Source organism: Poecilia mexicana, unplaced genomic scaffold, assembly GCF_051168715.1.
Source record: "Poecilia mexicana isolate PSO_F unplaced genomic scaffold, ASM5116871v1 scaffold_4, whole genome shotgun sequence".
Taxonomy (NCBI): Eukaryota; Metazoa; Chordata; class Actinopteri; order Cyprinodontiformes; family Poeciliidae; genus Poecilia; species Poecilia mexicana.
Genome location: NW_028263373.1, coordinates 5,483,575 through 5,502,955, shown reverse-complemented (window position 1 = coordinate 5,502,955; position 19,381 = coordinate 5,483,575). Strand labels below are relative to the sequence as shown.

General features: G+C 38.5%; 1 protein-coding gene across 1 annotated transcript in view; it reads left to right on the top strand.

Annotated features, from left to right (window-relative positions):
- LOC106926383 (ephrin type-B receptor 1-like) overlaps positions 1-18,807 on the top strand; it is a 99,312-nt gene extending 80,505 nt beyond the window's left edge. The window contains exons 18-20 of the mRNA XM_088004847.1: positions 14,829-15,025; positions 15,129-15,287; positions 16,827-18,807. Coding sequence (XP_087860973.1) covers positions 14,829-15,025; positions 15,129-15,287; positions 16,827-16,938 — 468 coding nt within the window. The 3' untranslated portion in view covers positions 16,939-18,807. The remainder of the gene's footprint in view (positions 1-14,828; positions 15,026-15,128; positions 15,288-16,826) is intronic.
- The last annotated feature ends 574 nt before the right edge of the window (positions 18,808-19,381 follow it).

Here is a 19,381-nt window from a genome sequence, read left to right as displayed (position 1 = left end):
TTACGCCCAGCATTTTATAGGCCGATGATTGACTTAAAATTGGTTTTGAGCACGAATTGATTACAAACTACATCTCCCACAATGCTTTCCGATTGTTACCAGCCAACATTGCGGCTTCTCGCCACTAGAGAGCAGCAGAGTCACCTCAAGCTGCTAATTGATTTTCCCAGCGAATGAAACTGAGACATCGACAAGCTAACATCAAAACGTCCAAGAAAAGAAAAATCGATTTACAAGTAAGATTGTGAATGAAGATGTGTGTGAGTTGGTGTCAGGGCGGCAGGTTGCGCTAGACGTTATCTTGACCGACAACATAAAAAAAAATCGGTCATGTACTATTTTTGTCCGTGAAATTACAATCATATTAACATCGGCTATTTAGTCGCATTTTATGCGGTTTAGTTAATATTCACTGTGAATCCAGATCCCATCACAAATTAAGCAGATAAATGCATCTACATTTTTCTCCGTAGTGACAAAAACCACCCCAATAACTTTTAATAAATTAAATTAAGCGACTTCACTTAAATTAGCATCACTTCACCCGCTGGGGTTTGAACGCACTTCCTCCTGGTTCCCATCTGCAGACAAATCTGCGCTAATTCATCCGTCAGTTGGATCTGTCTGATCCAAACAGATCAACTGAACTCTGTGAGTGTTTTACCCTACGTGGTCCAGTGTGCGCTTTACCAGGATTTATTTATTTATTTATTTATTTGCGTGGTTTCGCTTTTCCGAAACGTCTGCAGCTCCTCCAGAGCGCCGCTCTCCTGGGTAACGTGCACCAAGAAGGCTCCATTTGTTAAATCCACTGAATGAGTTACTCCCAGCGGTTTCTAAGTCTTCGCAGCGGCGGAGCTGCGTCTGCAGTGGTTGAGCAGCGGACCGCGCATGTTACAGTCTAATTAACTTTTGGATCATCATTTATTTCCTCAAGATAAACTGCCGGCTCCTCAAATGGATTAACACAACCAGGGGCGCAACTACATATTATTCAGGTGGTTACGAAAACATAAATGAACCATTTTTAATTTTGAAGTGTTGATTTTATTTTTGAACCTTTATTTATTGTAAAGTGTTGATTTTATTTTTGAACCCTTATTTATTGTAAAGTGTTGATTTTATTTTTGTATTGATTTTATTTTTGAACCCTTATTTATTTTGAAGTGTTGATTGTCTGAAAGACCTTACACACATGAATTGCCCCATACGGGGTTTGAACCAACGACCTCAGCATTACCGGCACGGTGCTCTAACCTGTTGAGCTAACTCACCTACCTTACAAACTGTTGAGTTTCCATGGATTTAAGAAGAACTTACATGATCTGCCCACAATGAAGATTTGATAAAAGTGCTTATATTCTAATGTTTTTCAAAACAACTTACATAATATTTTATTTTACAGAGATTTTGTGTTTTGAAGTGTTGACATTATTTTTGAACCATTTTTAATTTTCAAGTGTTGATTGTATTTCAGAGATTTTTTATTTTTATTTTAATGTGTTAATTTTATTTTTGAAAAATCTTTTATTTGTAACGATTGATTTTATTTTATAGCCATTTAGCCAAGTCTCTGTCATTAGCATTTGTCTCTGCTAATGACATTTTCTATACATTTTTTGATCCCAGGCTTAGTTTATGGACTGTAATGTGAAATTAAGCACAATTATAAGTCTGACAGTTTGTTCACCAAGTTACTGTGCTCTCTGAGAGGATCTGTGGTTTAAGTATTTGACTTTGTTCCATGCCCATTGTTGACCCCCCCCCCCCCCCCGAGTCTCTAACAAAATTTAGATTGGATTATCTACCAGCAACACCACAAACAACATGAGTTCCTGTAGAGTAGTGGTTATCACCTTTGCTTTACATGCAAAAGGTATCTGGTTCGAAACCAGACAGAAACAGTTTTTGCATGTTCTATTCATCACAGGTGTTTACTAAAGGTCAACAAGGGCTCTGTGGTGTCGTGGTCTGTACTCTGAATCCAGGCATCTGAGTGCAAGCCTCAGTTGAAATTTTCATGCGTTGCATCTCACATCATCAACTTTGGAACCTCAAACTGAAACAAACAGAGAAGTTCAGTTCCTGTAGTGTAGTGGTTATCACCTTTGCTTTACACGCAAAAGGTCTCTGGTTCGAAACCAGACAGAAACAGTTTTAGTATGTTCTATTCATCACAGGTGTTTACAAAAGGTCAACAAGGGTTCTGTGGTGTCGTGGTCTGTACTCTGAATCCAGGCATCTGAGTGCAAGCCTCAGTTGAAATTTTCATGCGTTGCATCTCACATCATCAACTTTGGAACCTCAAACTGAAACAAGCAGAGAAGTTCAGTTCCTGTAGTGTAGTGGTTATCACCTTTGCTTTACACGCAAAAGGTCTCTGGTTCGAAACCAGACAGAAACAGTTTTAGTATGTTCTATTCATCACAGGTGTTTACAAAAGGTCAACAAGGGTTCTGTGGTGTCATGGTCTGTACTCTGAATCCAGGCATCTGAGTGCAAGCCTCAGTTGAAATTTTCATGCGTTGCATCTCACATCATCAACTTTGGAACCTCAAACTGAAACAAGCAGAGAAGTTCAGTTCCTGTAGTGTAGTGGTTATCACCTTTGCTTTACATGCAAAGGGTATCTGGTTCGAAACCAGACAGAAACAGTTTTAGTATGTTCTATTCATCACAGGTGTTTACAAAAGGTCAACAAGGGTTCTGTGGTGTCATGGTCTGTACTCTGAATCCAGGCATCTGAGTGCAAGCCTCAGTTGAAATTTTCATGCGTTGCATGTCACATCATCAACTTTGGAACCTCAAACTGAAACAAGCAGAGAAGTTCAGTTCCTGTAGTGTAGTGGTTATCACCTTTGCTTTACACGCAAAAGGTCTCTGGTTCGAAACCAGACAGAAACAGTTTTAGTATGTTCTATTCATCACAGGTGTTTACAAAAGGTCAACAAGGGTTCTGTGGTGTCATGGTCTGTACTCTGAATCCAGGCATCTGAGTGCAAGCCTCAGTTGAAATTTTCATGCGTTGCATCTCACATCATCAACTTTGGAACCTCAAACTGAAACAAGCAGAGCAGTTCAGTTCCTGTAGTGTAGTGGTTATCACCTTTGCTTTACATGCAAAAGGTATCTGGTTCGAAACCAGACAGAAACAGTTTTTGCATGTTCTATTCATCACAGGTGTTTACTAAAGGTCAACAAGGGTTCTGTGGTGTCGTGGTCTGTACTCTGAATCCAGGCATCTGAGTGCAAGCCTCAGTTGAAATTTTCATGCGTTGCATCTCACATCATCAACTTTGGAACCTCAAACTGAAACAAGCAGAGAAGTTCAGTTCCTGTAGTGTAGTGGTTATCATGTTTGCTTTACACGCAATGGGTCTCTGGTTCGAAACCAGACAGAAGAGGATTTTGTAGGTTTTGCATCTCTTGGGGTGCAGTGAGACAACAAGAGCCTTCCTCTTTCGTGATGGTTCATTTGCCAATCGACTTCAATGTAGGCATTTTTGAAATCGAAGCTACTTTACTTCAATTACCAATTGGCAGTTCTATGGTGTAATGCACATGTTTCAAACTCAAGGCCCTCTGGCCACATGTGGCCCCCCCAACATTTTATAGGCCGATGATTGACTTAAAATTGGTTTTGAGCACGGATTGATTACAAACTACATCTCCCACAATGCTTTCCGATTGTTACCAGCCAACATTGCGGCTTCTCGCCACTAGAGAGCAGCAGAGTCACCTCAAGCTGCTAATTGATTTTCCCAGCGAATGAAACTGAGACATCGACAAGCTAACATCAAAACGTCCAAGAATAGAAAAATCGATTTACAAGTAAGATTGTGAATGAAGATGTGTGTGAGTTGGTGTCAGGGCGGCAGGTTGCGCTAGACGTTATCTTGACCGACAACATAAAACAAAATCGGTCATGTACTATTTTTGTCCGTGAAATTACAATCATATTAACATCGGCTATTTAGTCGCATTTTATGCGGTTTAGTTAATATTCACTGTGAATCCAGATCCCATCACAAATTAAGCAGATAAAGGCATCTACATTTTTCTCCGTAGTGACAAAAACCACCCCAATAACTTTTAATAAATTAAATTAAGCGACTTCACTTAAATTAGCATCACTTCACCCGCTGGGGTTTGAACGCACTTCCTCCTGGTTCCCATCTGCAGACAAATCTGCGCTAATTCATCCGTCAGTTGGATCTGTCTGATCCAAACAGATCAACTGAACTCTGTGAGTGTTTTACCCTACGTGGTCCAGTGTGCGCTTTACCAGGATTTATTTATTTATTTATTTATTTGCGTGGTTTCGCTTTTCCGAAACGTCTGCAGCTCCTCCAGAGCGCCGCTCTCCTGGGTAACGTGCACCAAGAAGGCTCCATTTGTTAAATCCACTGAATGAGTTACTCCCAGCGGTTTCTAAGTCTTCGCAGCGGCGGAGCTGCGTCTGCAGTGGTTGAGCAGCGGACCGCGCATGTTACAGTCTAATTAACTTTTGGATCATCATTTATTTCCTCAAGATAAACTGCCGGCTCCTCAAATGGATTAACACAACCAGGGGCGCAACTACATATTATTCAGGTGGTTACGAAAACATAAATGAACCATTTTTAATTTTGAAGTGTTGATTTTATTTTTGAACCTTTATTTATTGTAAAGTGTTGATTTTATTTTTGAACCCTTATTTATTGTAAAGTGTTGATTTTATTTTTGTATTGATTTTATTTTTGAACCCTTATTTATTTTGAAGTGTTGATTGTCTGAAAGACCTTACACACATGAATTGCCCCATACGGGGTTTGAACCAACGACCTCAGCATTACCGGCACGGTGCTCTAACCTGTTGAGCTAACTCACCTACCTTACAAACTGTTGAGTTTCCATGGATTTAAGAAGAACTTACATGATCTGCCCACAATGAAGATTTGATAAAAGTGCTTATATTCTAATGTTTTTCAAAACAACTTACATAATATTTTATTTTACAGAGATTTTGTGTTTTGAAGTGTTGACATTATTTTTGAACCATTTTTAATTTTCAAGTGTTGATTGTATTTCAGAGATTTTTTATTTTTATTTTAATGTGTTAATTTTATTTTTGAAAAATCTTTTATTTGTAACGATTGATTTTATTTTATAGCCATTTAGCCAAGTCTCTGTCATTAGCATTTGTCTCTGCTAATGACATTTTCTATACATTTTTTGATCCCAGGCTTAGTTTATGGACTGTAATGTGAAATTAAGCACAATTATAAGTCTGACAGTTTGTTCACCAAGTTACTGTGCTCTCTGAGAGGATCTGTGGTTTAAGTATTTGACTTTGTTCCATGCCCATTGTTGACCCCCCCCCCCCCCGATTCTCTAACAAAATTTGGATTGGATTATCTACCAGCAACACCACTAACAACATGAGTTCCTATAGAGTAGTGGTTATCACCTTTGCTTTACATGCAAAAGGTATCTGGTTCGAAACCAGACAGAAACAGTTTTTGCATGTTCTATTCATCACAGGTGTTTACTAAAGGTCAACAAGGGTTCTGTGGTGTCGTGGTCTGTACTCTGAATCCAGGCATCTGAGTGCAAGCCTCAGTTGAAATTTTCATGCGTTGCATGTCACATCATCAACTTTGGAACCTCAAACTGAAACAAGCAGAGAAGTTCAGTTCCTGTAGTGTAGTGGTTATCACCTTTGCTTTACACGCAAAAGGTCTCTGGTTCGAAACCAGACAGAAACAGTTTTAGTATGTTCTATTCATCACAGGTGTTTACAAAAGGTCAACAAGGGTTCTGTGGTGTCATGGTCTGTACTCTGAATCCAGGCATCTGAGTGCAAGCCTCAGTTGAAATTTTCATGCGTTGCATCTCACATCATCAACTTTGGAACCTCAAACTGAAACAAGCAGAGCAGTTCAGTTCCTGTAGTGTAGTGGTTATCACCTTTGCTTTACATGCAAAAGGTATCTGGTTCGAAACCAGACAGAAACAGTTTTTGCATGTTCTATTCATCACAGGTGTTTACTAAAGGTCAACAAGGGTTCTGTGGTGTCGTGGTCTGTACTCTGAATCCAGGCATCTGAGTGCAAGCCTCAGTTGAAATTTTCATGCGTTGCATCTCACATCATCAACTTTGGAACCTCAAACTGAAACAAGCAGAGAAGTTCAGTTCCTGTAGTGTAGTGGTTATCATGTTTGCTTTACACGCAATGGGTCTCTGGTTCGAAACCAGACAGAAGAGGATTTTGTAGGTTTTGCATCTCTTGGGGTGCAGTGAGACAACAAGAGCCTTCCTCTTTCGTGATGGTTCATTTGCCAATCGACTTCAATGTAGGCATTTTTGAAATCGAAGCTACTTTACTTCAATTACCAATTGGCAGTTCTATGGTGTAATGCACATGTTTCAAACTCAAGGCCCTCTGGCCACATGTGGCCCCCCCAACATTTTATAGGCCGATGATTGACTTAAAATTGGTTTTGAGCACGGATTGATTACAAACTACATCTCCCACAATGCTTTCCGATTGTTACCAGCCAACATTGCGGCTTCTCGCCACTAGAGAGCAGCAGAGTCACCTCAAGCTGCTAATTGATTTTCCCAGCGAATGAAACTGAGACATCGACAAGCTAACATCAAAACGTCCAAGAATAGAAAAATCGATTTACAAGTAAGATTGTGAATGAAGATGTGTGTGAGTTGGTGTCAGGGCGGCAGGTTGCGCTAGACGTTATCTTGACCGACAACATAAAACAAAATCGGTCATGTACTATTTTTGTCCGTGAAATTACAATCATATTAACATCGGCTATTTAGTCGCATTTTATGCGGTTTAGTTAATATTCACTGTGAATCCAGATCCCATCACAAATTAAGCAGATAAAGGCATCTACATTTTTCTCCGTAGTGACAAAAACCACCCCAATAACTTTTAATAAATTAAATTAAGCGACTTCACTTAAATTAGCATCACTTCACCCGCTGGGGTTTGAACGCACTTCCTCCTGGTTCCCATCTGCAGACAAATCTGCGCTAATTCATCCGTCAGTTGGATCTGTCTGATCCAAACAGATCAACTGAACTCTGTGAGTGTTTTACCCTACGTGGTCCAGTGTGCGCTTTACCAGGATTTATTTATTTATTTATTTATTTGCGTGGTTTCGCTTTTCCGAAACGTCTGCAGCTCCTCCAGAGCGCCGCTCTCCTGGGTAACGTGCACCAAGAAGGCTCCATTTGTTAAATCCACTGAATGAGTTACTCCCAGCGGTTTCTAAGTCTTCGCAGCGGCGGAGCTGCGTCTGCAGTGGTTGAGCAGCGGACCGCGCATGTTACAGTCTAATTAACTTTTGGATCATCATTTATTTCCTCAAGATAAACTGCCGGCTCCTCAAATGGATTAACACAACCAGGGGCGCAACTACATATTATTCAGGTGGTTACGAAAACATAAATGAACCATTTTTAATTTTGAAGTGTTGATTTTATTTTTGAACCTTTATTTATTGTAAAGTGTTGATTTTATTTTTGAACCCTTATTTATTGTAAAGTGTTGATTTTATTTTTGAACCCTTATTTATTGTAAAGTGTTGATTTTATTTTTGTATTGATTTTATTTTTGAACCCTTATTTATTTTGAAGTGTTGATTGTCTGAAAGACCTGACACACATGAATTGCCCCATACGGGGTTTGAACCAACGACCTCAGCATTACCGGCACGGTGCTCTAACCTGTTGAGCTAACTCACCTACCTTACAAACTGTTGAGTTTCCATGGATTTAAGAAGAACTTACATGATCTGCCCACAATGAAGATTTGATAAAAGTGCTTATATTCTAATGTTTTTCAAAACAACTTACATAATATTTTATTTTACAGAGATTTTGTGTTTTGAAGTGTTGACATTATTTTTGAACCATTTTTAATTTTCAAGTGTTGATTGTATTTCAGAGATTTTTTATTTTTATTTTAATGTGTTAATTTTATTTTTGAAAAATCTTTTATTTGTAACGATTGATTTTATTTTATAGCCATTTAGCCAAGTCTCTGACATTAGCATTTGTCTCTGCTAATGACATTTTCTATACATTTTTTGATCCCAGGCTTAGTTTATGGACTGTAATGTGAAATTAAGCACAATTATAAGTCTGACAGTTTGTTCACCAAGTTACTGTGCTCTCTGAGAGGATCTGTGGTTTAAGTATTTGACTTTGTTCCATGCCCATTGTTGACCCCCCCCCCCCCCCCCCCGAGTCTCTAACAAAATTTGGATTGGATTATCTACCAGCAACACCACAAACAACATGAGTTCCTGTAGAGTAGTGGTTATCACCTTTGCTTTACATGCAAAAGGTATCTGGTTCGAAACCAGACAGAAACAGTTTTTGCATGTTCTATTCATCACAGGTGTTTACTAAAGGTCAACAAGGGTTCTGTGGTGTCGTGGTCTGTACTCTGAATCCAGGCATCTGAGTGCAAGCCTCAGTTGAAATTTTCATGCGTTGCATCTCACATCATCAACTTTGGAACCTCAAACTGAAACAAAGCAGAGAAGTTCAGTTCCTGTAGTGTAGTGGTTATCACCTTTGCTTTACACGCAATGGGTCTCTGGTTTGAAACCAGACAGAAGTGGATTTTGTAGGTTTTGCATCTCTTGGGGTGCAGTGAGACAAGAGCCTTCCTCTTTCGTGATGGTTCATTTGCCAATCGACTTCAATGTAGGCATTTTTGAAATCGAAGCTACTTTACTTCAATTACCAATTGGCAGTTCTATGGCGTAATGCACCTGTGTCAAACTCAAGGTCCGCGGCCCACATGTGGGCCCCCAGCATTTTATAGGCCGATGGTTGACTTAAAATACGTTTTGAGCACAACTTGACTACAAACTACATTTCAACCAAAGGTTTGTAATGCGCTTCCTAACCAGACGCTCCAAAGCGTCCGGTCCATAATCTTCAACACGCTGTCAGCTCCCGGTCAGAAAGACGCATTTAGTTCAGAGACCATGAGATGATATTCAGAAAGGATTTTTTTAATTATTTGATTTCAGTTGCCTCTGAGACTAAATCTTTGCATAAAGTCTATAATGTCTGCCCATGTGACTTGTTTTTATTATTTGCTTGCTTACCTTAAACACTGATTTAAATATTGTAATTTTTAAACTGAGCAGTAATTTTACATCCAAGGAATCTCAAATATAATATTTAAAACTTCAATACATAAAATCAGTTATTTAACAATATGTGGTTGGTGTTGTTTTTATTTTTAACATTGTATTTTTATACATTTATGCTAGGGGTGCCCAAGTCTAGTTTTCCAGAGCTACCATCTGCAGCTTTAGATGGCTCCTTCTCTAACACACCTGGACCATTGACTCATTATAAGCCTCTACAGAGCTGAATGAGGGAAGTCAACCTTTAGTCTGGGGTATTTTAGCAGGGATGCCCTCCTGATTTGTACCGTCAATGTGGCCCGTTGAGGGGGGCCAATATGCTGAAGTGGCCCTCGGTGAAATTGAGTTTAACACCCCTGCTCTAAATCCCAAATCTGGCTTCATGAAATTTTATGCAGTTTGTAAAAGTTTGACACACAGAAGCCAAAGATGTAGAATCATATTCAGTAAATTAGAATATGTTCTGATGAGGTTTGTCAGATTAAAATGACCTCTTTTTAAAAACAACAACAATCCTTAAGCAGGTTTTAGACATACTTTACATTTCTGTATTGAACGTTTTAGCGGTTTGATTTAATGTTCTAATCTTGAAGGTTGTTTTGATCGACTGTAAGTGGAAAATAATTATAATCAACAGAAAGAAAGGCCTAAATCATCTGTGTGTGTAAATAATGTATTTAGAATGTGTTTCACTCAGTTAATTACTCGGGTAAATCAAGTTTTAAGTTTCATTGAAATGTATTAAATATGTCTGTATATTTACTGGTAGTGGGATGTGATTAAAATTAGTCTAATAAACAAGAGTCTTTCAATTGAATAATCACAATTTATCCTACTTTATCAAATATTTGACGCAAGTAAAGATCCAGATGCAGTAACATTCAGAACGTGTTAATGCAGCTGCATTAACTGTAGGTCCTGTTGCACTTTGTACTCTTTAATTCTCTGTATTCTCTTCATACTTCTTTCATTTAGTTCTGCATTCAGAAATGTTCAAGTTCTCTCTTTGTCACTCTTCACGGTCGCTGCATTTTAATGGAAATGTGATTTTTATGTCCTCTATAGTAAATGTATTTTCTTAACGCCTCACCCTCCACTCTGAATGCTGAATAATGAACTAAAAGGCAATATTGTAAATTGAGAAAAACTTTCTTTATTAAAAGCATGTTGGCATAGCAACAGTGACACATTGTTTGCCCCTCTCACCTCATCTGGATGCCGATGTTCTCTGGCGTTAACGGTTTTTAATTCAAACGCATTTTGGCTGAATAAATAAATAAATATGCAGGAATTTATGCAGTCACATCAGATGCAAACTTAGTAGGAAGGGTTGAGGGGTTATGCTTTATTTTTGTTGTAATTAATTAATCAGAATAAATGTGTTCAATCCTAACATGTAACTTTTTATTCAGCCAATTAGTATTTAATTACTGCAGACTCAGTGATGCTTCAGCAACTGGCCGCCTCATGGTTTATTCCTGGGAAACGTGTCCAAAGCATTTTGAACCAAACATTTAGCCATGTTTCATCTCAGCTGATACTTTTCAAACCACCACTCCCAATCAGTTGAAGTTTTCTGTCTATAATAGTGTGCAAAAGCTTCAACTCCCTGTAGTTTGTTTGTATTTTGCTTGTAAACAATCTTGTTGTGAAATTACAGAGATCAGCAAGATAATATATCTGGAACTTTTTCCCGTTTTGTAATGTAACAAACTTCAAAAAAAAGTTTTGTGGATTTATTTCTTGTGTTAGAGAAACACAAAGTAGCTCATCTTTATGAATTTTAAGGATTTTAAAAGATGAGTTTTGGCCCTCTTTTTATTTACAGATAAACTCTTTCCATGAAAGAGTTTATCTGTAGCATCGTCTTCTAACATTTCAACAGCAGGACGAAATTTTTGTAAAAGATTCTTAAATAAAGTCAACTTCCTGTGATTCCTCCGTCTCTCCTCCGGATCTTAACTCCTCCCTGCCTTTTCCGTTCTCCTCCCGTCGCGCCTCCTCCGCTCTTCCCGGAGCCGCAGCTTCTCTAGAGCCGTAATGAGAGAAATTCAGTGTAATGACAGAGACGGATTCATAATGGAACAGTCTGCGTATAATGATGGGGAAGAGTGTGTGTTTCCAGTACAGCTAACGAGGGTCTGCGGGGGCATTAACTATGCATGGAGCTGACACCCTGAGCTCACACTTATCACACATTCAGACTCGCTTTCAGCCGAACCACACACACACACACACAGGCCGACATGTGTAAAGGAACATGCACACACACACATGATTTCAAAGAACACAGAGGAGTGAAATTGTCAGCAGGGCCACTGCAGGTGCAGTGTTCGACATGAATTAATCATGAAAGAGACCTGTGATGTTTTACTACACTTGCTTCTATTTTGATTGGCCTGGAGTGAATTTATGCATTACAAAGCCTAAGAAGTGTGTCAGGGTCAACTGGAGTTCACCTTGGAAGCAGTCAAACCCCCAGCAAGACGACTGTACAGGTGCCACCTTTTTATAGCTCACAGACACATGCATGCGTACTTGTTACATTTAATCTGCAGAAAGTCAGGAAAATAAAACGGCACTCATGTTTCCGTCTTGCGATTTTATGGCTAAATGGTTGCAGAAGAGTGAGCACCAGATTTGAAAGTGGGCCGATGTTGGAAGTGGTTAGACTTTGGCTGCAGGTGAGACCAAAGCAGCTAAACGGTTTACAAGGTCAATCAAATCACAGGAGTCTCTGAGAAGTTTGCTGTGGAAACAAGCTGACAAGCAAAAGTCTAAAAAGTGGCAGAGGTCATGAACTGAGGTAGACGGGGAACAAGGCAACAGACTGGAGCATTTTGGCAGGACGACAGGAAGGAAAAACGACACGATGAAAAGGCGACATATACAAATTAACAGTAGAATCAGGGAGAAACATGAAAAATGGTTGGAATAGGTGAAAACAGCCTGCAGCTGGCAGGAATGTCAAAACAACAGCACAAAAATCATAAAAATATACATATTTTTATTTTGCAGTGATGCAGGCATTGCTCTGGTGAAGAAAGAGTTGATTTATCGATATGAGTCTCATCTGTAAAATATGGACCAGAAGGAAAACGGTAGCAGAACGTAGCTCTGTTTAAACAGGCTGGACACTTACAAATGTTTTATGATCAATTATTAAATAAATCACACTCATTAATACTTTTGGTCAACATTTAAATTACAATCATTCATCTCAATTACTCACAGTTTGGAAACAATAAGTAATTTTGGAAACACTTCATTTATTTGCCATTTTTTTACAAGACGGCCTATTTTGACAGTTCAATAGCAGAATGTATGTAGTTTGTATATCTTCTTAGCTTTCTGTGTGCTTTAGGTTTTTTATTTTTGTTGTTAATTTTGATGAAACACAATTTTTTTATGAATTTCTCATGGTAGTTTGTTGGTAGTTCATAGCATCTGTTATTTCATCTTAAAGTTATATCAATATGAATGATAAAACTTTGATTATTCTCAAGTATTCTGATTAGATGTTCTACATCCTTTCACAAGTTTACAGTTCACTAAATCTTCAGGTGGTGTTTGGCTCTAAAAGCGATCCGTACCCTTATAATTTAACATTTTATTAATCGAACTTTAAAGAAAATGCTGTTTTTCTGGAGGCAACATTTTCCAATTGATGTAGAAAAGCATCAGGGTTCTAAATAGACAAGACAGATGGTAATAAATGGGGTGTGAGAAAACTGCCAGAAATGTTATCTGACATCTGTACAGTAATTAACTCATAAACTGGTGGATTTTAAGCCATTAGAATATATTTGAGTAGATTTGACAAGCATTGCATCCATAACTTTAATTGTTTTTGTGAATCATTTAAATCATGTCATGTTCCTGACGTACACTGATTTCAGATGGTAATTTATACTTTGATGTTTTTAATGTTTACAGATAAATATCAGGATAAAATTTGTGACCGCCCAGATGAAAATTATGAACTGTTTGCTAATTTTTACACAAGGCTAACTCAAATATTGTTCTTCTGACCAGCACATCCAGCCCAGTTTTGCCCTTAAGCCACCATGATGGGATGCCTCATTCAGGACTGCAACATTTCTGCTGTTTTCATTTCTCCACTTATATCTTAAACTGAGCAACATGACTTTGAATTGTTTATAGTCGGTGAACGTCTGTGCAGGAATAATCAATTCCTCCAGTTATTTAACTGCCTCCATTCACTTGTTGCACAAAACCCAAGTTGTAAAGTTTGTCTCTTTGTTATTTTGCCCTCTGAAATTATTACGCCCCCTTAAATACTGAATTTTGTTTTGGGGCTTGCTGCATGTGGGTGTTTATTCAGTAGTGCAGATGAAGAGAAGTGCTAAATGAAATCTTGTTATATGACTTTAACAGGAAGCAGTTTTTCTCTCCTCTTGAGCTTTCATGACGGCACCATGCGGCTTGTCTCTTTGATCCTCAGAATGACTCTGTGCTGCTGAGTATGTAGGATGAAACATTTAGGCTTTTTTTAAGTTCAGATATTATATAAATGTAGATTTGTAGCAAAGCTGAGAGGAGGGAGGGACTGAGTGAAGTAGGCATTTCTCCAGTCTCTATCTTTGGAAGTTTGATTTTGCTGAAATAGAGCCATTGCATTTAACATATATTTCTCTCTTTTCAGATTTTAGCATAGGAAGAATGGTGGTCCATGTCCTGTGGTGCCATTTTTTTCATAGTTTTATTCATTACCACCTGGAAAGTAGCAGATGCGTAGAAAATAATAAAAAGGAACAGCTACTTTATCACTGCAGCAGATTTTCATATCAGAACCACCACAACTGTTATTCAGTTACTTATTACAGCAATAAACATTCACTGAATATTTTAATATATTGAAACAAACCAATGTTGGAATTTATTTGTGTTTTGACAAAGATATTATCTTTCTTCCGTCATTATCTGACTTCTTTATTTCTGTTACTGTGAAAATCCAGAGTATCCTCATATCAGGTCGTAATGTGTTGTATATCATTGTTTTTTGTAAAAAGATTGTGGATAATGAGTTTGACAACATTGTCTACATCAAAATTGACAGCAGAAGAATTTACTTTGACTATATCACCAAATTAACCAACAAAATGTCACAAGATTACGATGTAGTTGGTCTGGCAGATAAATGACGGAGAATTATCATTAATAGTGAAAAGCTGAAATTTACCTGAGACCACCACTAAAAATACTTAATAGGTCAAACAGCATATATGCCTTAATGTGTATTAATACAAATATGGGAACCAATTTGACACAGCAGCTAGCATCCTCAGTCTTCTTTAATTCCTCTATTGGGGTTTACAGCCAATCAGCAGCAAGGAAAATGAATGGCTCTTCTGGGTTTGCTGCTTTGCAAATACCAGCTCTAAAATATGAGGAATTTTTTATCTTCCCAGGCTGCATTTATATTTTAACCCATAAATAGACACATTTTCTGTTATCTCCACAGAAAAATACCCAATTATTGTTGATGTCAATTTATTTATAAAGCACTTTTTAAGGATCAAGAACACAACATTCATTCTTCAAAAGATGAAACTCTGTGACTTCACTTTTGGACAGATTTACTTTTTGCTCCAGTGTAAATCCGCCTGCTTCTCCGTTCTTCTGCGTTCCAGGTAATAAACGCCATAGAGCAGGACTTCAGACTGCCAGCTCCCATGGACTGCCCGGTGGTGCTGCACCAGCTGATGCTGGATTGCTGGCAGAAAGACAGAAATGCAAGGCCAAAGTTCTCTGACATTGTCAGCATGTTGGACAAAATGATCCGCAACCCTGCGTCTCTCAAAGCCGGCACCAGCAACATGGCTCCTGGGTGAACAGAGATATTAACTCATTTCCATACCCAAACATTCTCTGTTTGTGATACAGTTGAGATTGTAATCATCCCTGTGGTTCCTTGTTTCTGCTCCCTGCAGTCCTTCCCATCATCCTTTGTTAGACCGGGGAGCTCCGGACCTGAGCAGGGTGAGCTCGGTGGAGGACTGGCTGGCTGCTCTGAAGATGACCCAGTATAGAGACTCCTTCATCGGATCGGGGTTCACATCTTTGCCCCTGGTCACACAAATCACAGCTGAGTATGTCTGACCTAACTGCTTTCACTTCTCACCTGTCGTTCTCATTGCATGCGCCTTTAAATTGTATAACTATGTTAAATAGTTGCAACACGCATCGCGTTGCAACTTTCCAGCTGCTGATGTCTAAACGCAATAAGCGACATCAATGTCAGACTTTCCTCTGGTGCGCTTATACTGCACTGATGCCCTCTGAACCTGAAGTATTCTGAATACAGAGAGGAAATTTACCCAAAGGGACTAATTAAATATATGCTAAAATGTGAAGAAGGCACCGTGCAGGTATATGAACCGGTGAACTCTGATTCACATTTCATGCAGAATGAACAACTTCCTCAGAGAAGAAACGGACGGCGACCCGCCTGAACTCACATTTCTTGGGTTTTTAATTTGTTCTCTTTGCATCATAAATTCAGCACTTCATGTATATTTAATTAGATTTTAAAACGGCTCCTCATGTTACAGTTTTATAGGTAATATAACGCAATGGGTATATGGGACAATCTACATGGGATGTGTGGCCATGCATTCACTTTTGGCTTTTTTAGTATATTAAACTTGATATTTGAGCACATTCTGATCCAAGACATTATTTAAAAACCACTCTGAAGTCATGAATAATATACATATTATTAATATACAATCACATCTTATAGGATCCTGATACAAAAATAGTCATTTTATGTGCATTTCTTTTGTAAAGTAAATTGTGTGAAGGGTTTGAGCTGCACAAAATGATCAAATCTTGCAATGGCAATAATATTAGTAAATATTAGGGGTGGACCGATACGAAAATTTGGACCAATATTGAAATTTGATCAAAATAATGTTGCTGTTATGGCTGAAGTGTGCACATTTTCCCTTGATAAATCATTTGAGAGCAAATCAAAACAAAATCCTGTTTTGAAGTGGAGTTAAAAGAAAAACTACCTTACAAAACTAAACAAACAAAACATGAAACTAATCATTGATCACACCACACCAATACTGATTCAATACTTATGCTGACTTAGTATTGATCTTATCAGTATTTTGGATCAATCCACCCATATTGTGTCGTCCAAACCATCCTTTGCAGTCTGAACAGAACAAACAGAATAAAAAAACAAATTCTACCCAAAAGCTGCTGTGTTAATTCATCTGAAACCTGATCATTGTTTATGTATTTTATTCCTTAAAATTCCAGTTGTTTCGGTGTTTCTACTATATTTTTATATTTATTCAGTCTTACATATTTGTTACTATTTTTTCAATTATTTGACTTATTTTTAAGAGTTGCTATTTCTTTGCACTTCTCTCTGCTTTCTTTCGTGCACGGTGACAGTAAAAGGAATTCTGATTCTGATAATACGACGATAATATATTTGTGGTATACTTTGCAGCTCTTTGTAGGATTGTCCAGTCCAGGTTTGATTAGTTTAAGTGTTTACTTTTGCAAAGCCTGCCATCAGTGTGCTGGCGTTTTCCCCTCCAGCACCAGCAGGGATCATGATAAATGACCACAGATCCTGGTAAGATAGATTTGTTTCTTTGTTTTCACAGGGATCTGGAGAGGATTGGAGTGTCTCTTGCAGGACACCAGAGGAAAATCCTGACCAGCGTTCAGTCGATGAGGCACCACACTGATGACCAGTCCCCCACTGAATCTGTGTAGCCATGGGTGAAGAAACACTTTGATATATTTGAGTCTGTGAGCGAACAGACTTCTTTCTCACAAGTTTACTTATTCTGAAGATCTGTTATTTTCCTTCACAATCATTAAAAACCCATTTTAAAGACTCCATTAATGATCTTGCAATCAGTGGAGATGTTTCTTACGGTATTTAGCCTCTGACGTTGGAATCCCACCCCTCTGGAAATTTTCTGTACAGGTTTTATTTGTTGACCAGACTGAAGACAGCGAAGAGCAACACTGTGGAGAAAGAAAACGACTGTCTGATCTGAAGGTTATCTCCTGAAAGGAAAGAAGAAAAACCCCAAATTCTGCTTGCAGGATAACTTTGACTTCAGCCCCTTCGCTCCACAAGCCATTTTCATCAAACTCAATTGTTTAAGGAAGACAGGGTGTGTTTTTTTTTATTTGAGGATGAATCAAACTAAGAAACTGCACTGTAAGAAGAAACTAGCTGAGGAGATGTTTGTGTGAATGGACAAACTGGACCAAAAGCCTGTCAGAAAATGTTTCTGGATGCAGGAGCGACAGCAGGCCTTCTTGTTTCCAGCATGTTGTGTTGTGAGTATTTATTTCATTGTGTCTGTGAAAACTACAACCATTTGAATCTGGACTGTTTAAATGGGACCTTTTTGAATCGATCTTCACATTGAAGAGTTAGTAAATATCGTTATTTGGGAATTTCTTCCCTCGTTGTTCATTTACTTAAGCCTTTGCAACGTTACTGGAGTATTTGTGATCTTTTGGTGATTTACTTTCCATTTTATTCGTCACTATAGTGTAAACTCTAAAGTGCTGTTGACTGGAGACAACAAACACTTCCCAGTGCTCAGAGAGATGGCCCACATAAAATACATAATTCACACTTTTAATGGATGTTTTTGGGTCGCATCAATGTCCCGAGAGGGAAAGTAAATATGACGGTACGGCTGGATAACAACATGCATAAAGGCACATGTCAATGTATTGTGCAAAGTTTGACCTGAACATATGATATACCTGCATTAAACACAAAGTAATCTGATATTTTATTTAAATTTTAATGCTTGTGGCTAACAGCTAATGAGCTACAATATCATTCAAAACCTACATAAACTGACTTTCAGTGCAGAAATGCTGTCCTGATGAAATGTGGTGAATGTAGCAGGAAGATGTGATTTTCATACGATATTTATGATTTTATATAAATTTCATGGCCAAACCATTTGATTTCTGAATGAAAAATCTTTTTTCTTTTTTTTTTTTTTTTTTTACTTACTTACTTACAGAATATTTACATCTTCAGAGAAACTGAATACTGGATTTACAGTTATTGGTCATAATTATTAAAATTAACTGGAAATGTATCACTCCATGAAATGAATAGTTAATACATGATACATGATCTATCACTTTTTGAATTAAGGCATTGACCTGCATCGATTTGTTTATAATATTCTAATTCATTGTTATGCGCCTGCATAAGCTCAGGCATTGATTTCCCACCTACAAAGTAAATCAATTACCTGCTATATGCTGAGGTGTGGAGGAAGAAAGCAGCTTAGAGGACTGAGGGTGTGAAGTGAGACAATAAGAGCCGTCCACAATATCTCAGAGGAGGTATTGTGTTCCCATGTTCGTGTGTTTTGGCTGCAGATCCTAAATCTGAAAGCCAGTCAAGTGTTAATGCAGTGCATGAACCAACCAGAAATCCGGCGTTCATCTTCTGTCCATGACAAATCTCAGCTCTGTCTAAAGTGTGTGGCTGGAATCCAGATGGAAATCTTCCTCCTGCAGCAGGCAGTCTGGCTACACTTCCTGCATCCTTTTTTTTCCATTTAAAGGCTGTTGGACACGTCTTTGTTATCAGAGTTTGTTCAACACTGACGCCTCTGATTAAAACTGTTGGAGTAGTTTGTAGATCAAATAGGGTCAAGCGACCTATTTGTGTTCTCATCTGCGGACAGCAACCTTTTTAACACGCACAGAATTGATTTGCTACAGTGAAGATAATGCAGCCGGTACATGTGCTGATTGTTTGTCCCGTTTCAGTCGTTAATGAGATGTTTGATTCTCTTGTGAACGAGGCCTGATCTTATTGTGGAGAAGAAGTGCTTTTATCTCAGCACGGAGCGGATTACCAGCTGTGAAACAACTGCAGTCTCCAACCCAAACCTCCGGCATCTCAAGGATTACCCTTCAGTTGCTCTGATTGGGTGTTAGGATTTTACTCGTCATCGGCTGCGAGCCCCGATTCACAGCGACAGGAAGTGGCTCTGTTTGCTCTCACCAGCACAAACTCTGCCTGTGTTTGTCTCTCAGCACGGCTCCCTGTTGCTTCGGCCTCTTTGTTTCTGAACATTGTGACTTTGGAATGTCAGAACCTCCAAAAATGTTCAGTTTCCACTTTTTTCCCCCCCCCCTCACTCATACTCTGTCCTCACGG